This window comes from Vigna angularis, chromosome 8 (genome assembly GCF_016808095.1).
Source record: "Vigna angularis cultivar LongXiaoDou No.4 chromosome 8, ASM1680809v1, whole genome shotgun sequence".
NCBI lineage: Eukaryota > Viridiplantae > Streptophyta > Magnoliopsida > Fabales > Fabaceae > Vigna > Vigna angularis.
This window is the reverse complement of record NC_068977.1, coordinates 29121705-29130801: the sequence shown is the minus strand read 5'-3', so window position 1 is coordinate 29130801 and position 9097 is coordinate 29121705. Positions and strand designations below refer to the sequence as shown.

Below are 9097 nucleotides of genomic sequence, written 5' to 3'. Positions count from 1 at the left end.
CTAAATTTATAAATGTTTCCTATTACTTCCTACATATCAAAATTTTCACAACTATATCTCAAGTAATTAAAAATACTTGTATAATTTTATATATTTATCAATGCAGTTTAATATTAACTGCCCACAACACAATTAATCAGTGTTAAACATTTCAATAATCTCATAATTCTACTAATCATATTATACATAATTGTATTTATATACAATTATAAATTGGGGGCATAATTAACCATATTTTCATATGTAATTTAACCACATGCAAGTTACAAAAATTCAATATGATCAATACTCGTTTTCCAAATCTGATATAGATTTATAAATTGGAGCATAAATCTCCCACACAAGCTGCAACAAAAACACAGAAATAAGAAATGCAATATTGTTAACTTTGAGATATATCCTCCCTTTCACAATCCAACTTCAATTACTCATAAAAACCAGGACCAAATTCATCGAAAATGCTAAAGCACAAACCAAGTACAAAAAGTGTAAACGGAGCATAATAAACAAGGTCAACAAAGAAACTATTTACATACAATGATACAAGAATACAGTGGAATCATCTAGCTTTATCTCCACCCACAAAATAAACTAACGAAAAGACAGGGTTTTATTTGTGGATAACTGTCTAAGAACCATTGGCTGGAGGCGTTGAAGACTTCTTTCCCTTAATCTCCATCTCTTTAACACTATCACTCAGTGAAGAAGATTCACATTTCTCCGCCTTACAACGTTCAGAATTATTATCTTCATCACTTTCATCCTCAAGAGAACCCTTCTGTCGCAGCTCTCTCACTTTAAGAAATTCATCATAGTGGGCCTTTCTGTGTTCTTTAAAACTCATGCTTCTATCTGTTTCAGAATCTAACAGTATAGCCAACCCAGGAAAAGTCAAGTTAGGTTACTAGAAGAATAATACACTACAGCAAATCAACTCACTAAATTACTCGGAGAAAAAAGGGAAAAAAACTTTCATGTTCATCAAAATGGAATAAACTCCCTTCATGATAGAAACAAATGACAAGATTCCAATACCTTTTGCAGTTTTTACTATAAATAGATCCTAACTCATGACCACACAATTTACTGAAATTTAAAAGAGTATAATGATTGGATACTATAGCAACCATCACTAAGTCCAACATTTTGGCCAGGCCAACGTATCAGAAGTAGTTATCAAGTTTGGGCAGAACATGTTAGCTAGTTAGTCATCATCAATGAAGATAAAAAACCTTCAAGATCCGACAGTGAGAATGGTATGCATAAGAAATAATTAATCCTGCCATGTTCAACCCAGAAATGACTCATTCATATAAAAGCATTTGTAAAAGTTGGCTTCCATAAAATGTAGAATTAACCAATTGAAGTTATTATTATATATATGGTCCATGAAAGTAACAACTTGTAATCTTGTATTGGTTTGGTTCCTGAAAGACGTGTTATATGAATTAGTGTCATTGTAAGATGAAACTGTTTGCTCACAGTGAATATAAAACTTAATAGAAAGTTAAAACTTTTGGAGAACAAGTTAAGAAAACATACACTTCTACAGACCCAAGTTACAACACAATTTGCCACTTTTCCAGGACAAAATGACATTATGTCACCCATTTTCTAATAATATTAAGTTTACATACGTATAGTTTCTGATTTAGAAATATTAGAAAAAAGTATAGCAGTAATAAGCGACTTTATATACATATTTATGATATTAAAACAAAACAGCACAAAATAGAAACACAAGCAGCATCAACCAAATTCATTTATAGCTCTATTCCACAATGTCTGTCAGAACCCTTGGTTCCAATATTATCTAGACAGGAATAAAATAATAAACGTCAGATCTAAAGGAAACCTGAAATCTCAACTTCATAATCCTTACATGTTAAAATACGCAAATCAAGATAACACTACATAATTATTCAAAGATTTCAATTGTTTGAATTAGAAATCAATCATTGAAACTAAATTTCTCATAAAGGAGAAGCACAAGCACCCATCAAGAGTAACAATCAATATAATAAAAAAATTAAAAAAGAAAAAAACATGATACCATAAAACAACAAATGAAAGTCAAATAATGGTACCATACCATCATCATCTTGCTCCATTGCCTCAGACTCGTCCTCAGATGACGTCCAACCACCAGATTGACCAGTGCCTCTTCTACTACTGGAGGCTACATCATTCAGAGCAGTCCATATTGCTTCAGCATGCATTGTGCGATTTTTATCATCGATACATGCATCAAAGCTTCCTTGTACAGGTGATAAAGAACCTAAAAAAAGTAGGTTCTTTCAGAAGAAAAGTTGCTGCACATGTATTGGCTTTTAAACTAAGGCACAAGGGCAAGCCTGAGAATAAAATTTCAAAATGACCATAACCACGTACTCTATCAACAAAATTGGATTACTGTATGTTTTATATTTACAACCCAGACCTTGTTGAGGTCCAGATAGATGTTTGAATTTAGCTATGAAATGAAACCGTTTTAAAATACTGAATATCCAATACAAGAAGAGTAAAAGCAAGATCATAGTTAGAAATCATATATACATCTTAAAATAAAATCAATAAATTATTTGTATAAAAGGCCTAACATGCAGCCATAAAAATAGAAACATGAAGTTTAAGTGATCTTTACATACTGTCATCATCAATCATAGGATGATATGGAGTCTTGGGCTCAGTAATTTTTTGCCTCACGGGTTTGTTTGCCTCAATTTCTCCAATATTAGCCTCATCCCACCTTACACGTCCTCTACAACAAGATATCAAAAGCAAGATTCATAGCAATAAGAATGGGTAAGATCATGAGATTGAAAGCGGGACTGTGTACAGACAAGAAGATCTTTGGAATAGTTATTAGAAAATATTGTGAGTAGATAAAGGGTGGATGTACAAATACTCCATCAAATATTTTCATCTTTCAATCAATAAAGCACACATTCACTCAACAGGCATGCAATATCTATTTAAACTTCAAGTCTGATCGAGAAGATTTCTTAGACAATAAAAAAGAAATGTCAGTCCCTTTTTTTTCTTTAATTTGATGTTAGTTCGATGCAAACAATGTTTATCTACCATCCCATTAATTTTGCCTTTGAATAGGCTTTATCGGTAAAGTATAAAAATAAATAAATAAATAAATAAAACAGACTCGAGAGTCATTGGAAAATTATTTCCATTTGTTAGAGATCTAATCATAAGCCTCTGTTGGAAGTCTCACATCGACTAGAGATAAGGCCAAATTATAATACATAAGTAAGGTGCAAACCTCACACTACAAGCCAGTTTTGTGGGGTTGAGTTAGGCTTAAAACCTACTTCTTAATATGGTATCAGAGCCAAGTTAGAGCCTATCCTAGCGAATTCTAAGTGGGCATTCTATTCTTCTATTCCACCCGCAATCGGGTAGTTATCGAACCACCCAATTTCTACTATCACACACGAGATGTCTATACTTCGGCGTGAAGGAGGTGTGTTGGAAGTCCCACATCGACTAGAGATAAGGCCAAATTATAATACATAAGTGAGGTGCAAACCTCACCCTACAAGCCGGTTTTGTGGGATTGAGTTAGGCTTAAAACCCACTTCTTAATAGCCTCCACCTAATATTGTTGCTTAAACAATAACATTCCCAAGAATATGAAATTAAACATAAAGAATCTGTAGCTGGTACAGAATGTCATTTAGCATAATCTCTCCTTTGCAAGGGTTATAATACCATTACTTTTCTATAGTTGGTGATTCTGTTACTGCGTGTAAATAACACTGGACCAGGGGTAAAGTTCAATCTCAATCTACTGATTTAATTCCGAAACACATAAAGAAGAACCTGAAGGTAAAAGGAGGTTTGCAATGTTTAGAATAGTATGGTAACAAATTCAAGATCACTTAAGATAGGTTGTTTTTATTTTTCATCTACATTCCTACTAATGCATTTTCCATTCAAACTGTCTACATGACACTGAAAAATATTGAAAAATGGTAGGAAAGATTGTCTTGTTGTCTCCTATTCACATTTCCATCCTTCTCTATGAATGTCAACAATGGCTAACTTCTCCTGGCCTTTCACGGTATTTCCTTCACCATCAAATTATCCTAAATAGAACGTTTTCCAATTGAGCAGTTGCATCTACCACAACAGTATAATTCAACACTGATTATTATGATCCGCCTGAAGCCATCTTGGTTGCCACATTATACCAACAATCTGGTGAAATACTTAAATAGAAATAGATTTCTTTTATAAGTCTCAAGATAGTACACTCCAGGAACCCAAAGCTCTCCCATGTAATGAATTCCTAAAATACAAGGTTCCATTTTCTCTTGGTTTCCCTTGGTTTCTCTTCTTTTCAATAACAACTTACCCTCTAACTTACCTAAATACAGTTAATATTCTGTAAAACATTGAATAAGGCCCATTCATTCCCTGTGGTCCAATCTTCTCCTCCTCCTATAACATTATTTATTGGAGGTACTATCACCATCATACCAAACATAAAAAATGACACGATTAATTAATCATCTGAACTGAAGCACTGATAGAAAAAAGCACTTTTTACCTTGAAAATAATTTGCATAAAAATAGGCTTAGGGCACCACAGGAACAACTATTAACTACCCAATCACAAACTTATAATACCCAAAGTGACTTCTAAACAACTCTAAAACCAGGGGAGCAACCCTATCAGTCCAGTCCAGGCTTCACAATCAACACAACATGTTAGGGAACTAATTGTATCTAGTAGAAAGAGAAACATTACCCAGTCTAACTGCCAAGGCAGTTAGGTAAGTCAGTATAAAAGGGGTGGGTTGGTTGGTGAGAGGGTAGTTTTGGAGTGTTATTGTTTGGCGGGAACTCTTGTAGTTCTTTGGAGAGAGGTTAAGCTCTCGGGTTACTTTGTATCACCATTCTTGTTGATTCTTTTCATTCTTTTCAATAAAAGGAGGCTGTATAATTCAGATAAATTTCCTTTGTGTGTATTCGAGTGTTTTTCCATAGGTTCTTGATCCCAAGAACCTATCATTTGGTCCGACCTGCCGGATCCGATAGGAGGAGAACCAGTGATGGGTAGCGAGACGGAGGGAAGACTGGATAACTTGGAGATCACAGTGGAGGGAATTAAAGAGGAGACCGCGGCAATCAGACGCGATTTGCAACAAATGATGAGGTTGATGAGTGGGGGTGCAAACCATCAAGGGGGTGGTTCTGAGGGAAGCAGCAGTTCAGTGAATGATAATCAGGGGAGAGGCGATACTGGGGGAATATCGCACAACTGGAGGAAGAAAGTGGAATTGCCATCCTTTGAAGGCGGAGACCCATACATCTGGATTAATCGAGCCGAAAGATTTTTCGAAATCCAGAAAGTGGCTGAGGAGGACAAAGTGGAACTCGCTTACATTAGCATGGAGGGGAGCGCGAGTTATTGGTTCAAGTATTGGCGGGAGAAAGCCAAAAACCGGACATGGATGGGTTTGAAGACGGGGTTGATTAATCGCTTCGGTGGTGGGTCCAGGGGGACGGTCTACGAACAAATGGCCACTATGAGACAGGAGGGAACGCTTGAAGAGTTTGTAAGGAGTTTCGAGATGTTACTGGGTTAGACCCAGGGCCTGTCGAAGGAGTTGATTCTGGGTTTCTTCTTGGCGGGGTTGCGGGAAGACATTAAGGGCCAAGTCAGAATCCAGGGTCCCCCAGACTTGATGGTTGCGATTAGGGTGGCGAGAGACGTGGAGGACGCCATAAACCGTGGAGGCGGAGGAGCGTGGAATGGGATCAAGGTGACTCACGCGGGTACTCGAACCTCGGCGTCGATCGTAAGGGCTGAGGGAGATCGCAGTTTTGCGACAAGGATCGGCAGGACAGACGGAGTGGGCCCGGCCAGAAGAGACGGTTCATCAATGGCGAGTAACGCCCATGCGATAGGTAATACCACATCGGGAGGCGATAACAGGGAAAGAATGATCAGAAACTTACCTTATCCAGAGTTTCTGAAGAGGCGGGAAGAAGGAAGGTGTTTCCGATGCGGCGGACCATTCGCTACGGGTCATCGATGTGCGGAGAAAAGCTTAAGGGTCCTGTTACTAGCGGAGGACGAGGAGGAGGAATGGGAGGAAAACTTTAACCTGGAAGCAAAAACCCTGGAGCTGTCGGCATGTTCGGCGGAGGGGCTGACGCCTTCCAAGACCCTGAAGTTGACCGGGTTGATAGAGGAGAGAAGAGTGGTAGTCCTGATCGACAGTGGGGCCAGTCACAATTTCATTAGCCGGAGCGTGGTGGAGGAACTAGGTCTACGGGGCGGGGAAACACCTACCTACGTCGTGAGTTTAGGTGACGGTCGGAAGAAGTGGACAAGTGGACGCTGCGATAAGGTGGGATTGAAGCTGGGAGACGTTGAGGTGGAGGAAGACATGTATGTGTTTGAACTGGGGGAAGTCGATCTGATATTGGGCGTGGCTTGGTTGGCGAAATTGGGGGAAGTGGTTATTAATTGGAAAGATATGTCCATGCAATACGTCGTGGCGGGTGAGAAGATGGTGATCAAAGGCGATCCAGCGCTGTCAAGACAGCTGGTTGACACAGACGCACTTACAAAAATAATGGACGCTGAGTCAGGGTTTCGGGTTTGGGAAATGTGCGTAGTGGAGCAGGGGACAGGAGGTGACGTGTTGGGTGAATTGACTGAAGCTCCTTGCACGGCTACAGCAGGTGGGGAAAGTAGATTTTCATTTACAATTAACCGAGGCAGCAAGAATACATTCAATATTTCACGTTCCCCAACTAAAGAAGGCTGTGGGTGAGAAGAGGGTGCCTCCTTTGGAAGATGGGGTGAAAAAAAAAAAAAAAAAAGAGAGAGAGAGAGCAGTTTTTCAACCTTGGGGACAAGGTTGTTGGGGAAAGGGGAGTATTGTTAGGGAACTAATTGTATCTAGTAGAAAGAGAAACATTACCCAGTCTAACTGCCAAGGCAGTTAGGTAAGTTAGTATAAAAGGGGTGGGTTGGTTGGTGAGAGGGTAGTTTTGGAGTGTTATTGTTTGGCGGGAACTCTTGTAGTTCTTTGGAGGGAGGTTAAGCTCTCGGGTTACGTTGTATCACCATTCTTGTTGATTCTTTTCATTCTTTTCAATAAAAGGAGGCTGTATAATTCAGATAAATTGCCTTTGTGTGTATTCGAGTGTTTTTCCATAGGTTCTTGATCCCAAGAACCTATCACAACATTATTTCCATGGACCTTGAACTTTCTGTTTATCAAAAATTCAAGACCAAAAAACTAATGATTTTGAAACGTTATACAACCTCATTCTAAGTTAACATAGGCTGTGTCTGGTTACCCATTGGGTAGTCACTGCATGTATTACGAAAAAGAAAAGATGAAAGGAAAATATTTGCTTTGGGATAAATATCCATTAGGCTGTATTCTAATAAAAATGAAACATACACAGTCTATAAATAATATTGAACCAAAAAGTGTCTCTTTTCCTCCAACTTCATAAATAAATGTCCCAGGGAAATTAAGCCACCTCCCTAGTACTTTAGGCCTAAGAAAAGGACAGGTGCCCACAACTTGTGCTACAGCTTAACATAGTCTACCTTCTTATTTTTTTATTTATGATGTGTTCCCTTTAATATATCTAGGCTTCTTTTCTAATCAACCAAAAAATAAAGTAGGAAGCACAAAAATACACGAACTGAGTATTTGACTCTGTTTTAACAATATCACATTTTGAAACATGGGTTTAACTGCTTCCAAAAGTTCATATTGATAGGAAAGAAATAAAACTATCTGAATACTGTGTTTTATTATTAGTATCTGTAAAGAAAAGAAACATGAGAAAGGAATAATTTGCCCCAAGCCAGAGAGACTCTCTCAATCCACAACTGTTAAGGAATTATTAGCCCTGAATAACTGTCACACATTCATCAATTGAGTCTAAAAATTTTACCACATCAGAAAGTATTATTATCCTCGTAAAACATCCATGTTCAGGTTACATTATCCCAGGAGAAGAGATTCTTCATTTTATCTTTCCATGATATATAATATGCAATAAGCAGGACAATTCAATTTCAGTGAGATTAAGAATTTTCTTGTCACAAACTATATAAGCAAATTAACATATATATTTTTGCTTGCATTACTTCATGGTGGTAGACGGATGAGCTCTTCAAACACCAGATGTATGCAAGGAATCCTCAAGTCGCGTGATCAACTGGGAAAAACATACGAGGTTATTACAGTAGGTTATTGAACTTCAAAGACCACAAACAATAAATACCAAAGCATGGAAAATCACATAGAAACACCCTCCTAAACAAGTCAAAGAATATGCCAAAACAACTAGAAAATAGACAAAACAGTGCGAGTTCGCCGAAGGACGGCAATTTCATTTACAATCAAAATGTTCAAAACCCTGACTCTGGCCAATTTCACAACCAAATTGAAAATCCACAAATTAATGCGAAAAGACTTTGTCATCAAATGTAAACAGTTCACCGTTCACAGCTGATTAACAGTTTTAATTGTGAGGAATAATTTGAATAAAGGGAAACAAAAAGGAATCCCTACCAAACATAACCTTGGAAAACTCTTTTTGGAAAACTCTTTTTGAAAACTGTGCATTGAAATGAATGAAGTTGCGAGTTACTAAAGGAGTTCAACCCATCCAACAAAAGAAAAACGAAAAGAAAACTAACAAAGAAAATTCATTTTATAGGGAAACAGATAGCAGGTGAAAGTGTGGTACCTTGGAGAAGAGAAGAGAGGAGAACAACGAGAGCTTTAAGCTGTGAGAAGTTACAAAAAAAAGTGCTTTTTAACAAAACCGTGTCTTCTATCAAGGAATCTAATTTTTTTCGCTTTTTCCATGTTGAAATTATCTCAACTCCGAGATTGTCCCTTTTTTCTGTTTTTTTTTTTTATTTTTTCTAGTTTTCAAATTTTATAAAATTACAAATTCACATACATTATTTAATTTATAATAACCTTTAATAAAAAATATATTCACAAAAAATAATTATTATTTTATTATAAATAATTTTTATTCTTAAAAAGTATTTATAAAAGTATAAAATATAAAATAACAAAGTAAA

At 37.1% G+C, this 9097-nt stretch overlaps 1 protein-coding gene across 1 annotated transcript; it reads right to left on the bottom strand.

Annotated features, from left to right (window-relative positions):
* Positions 1 to 405: 405 nt before the first annotated feature.
* On the bottom strand, positions 406 to 8856 carry LOC108345930 (protein phosphatase inhibitor 2). Its single transcript, XM_017584787.2, has 5 exons — positions 8752 to 8856; positions 8147 to 8217; positions 2649 to 2761; positions 2093 to 2278; positions 406 to 864 (listed from the first exon to the last, which is right to left on the bottom strand). Exons 2-5 carry the CDS (start codon positions 8149 to 8151, stop codon positions 629 to 631), a joined length of 540 nt encoding a protein of 179 aa, XP_017440276.1. The 5' UTR covers positions 8152 to 8217; positions 8752 to 8856; the 3' UTR covers positions 406 to 628.
* Between the last annotated feature and the right edge of the window lie 241 nt (positions 8857 to 9097).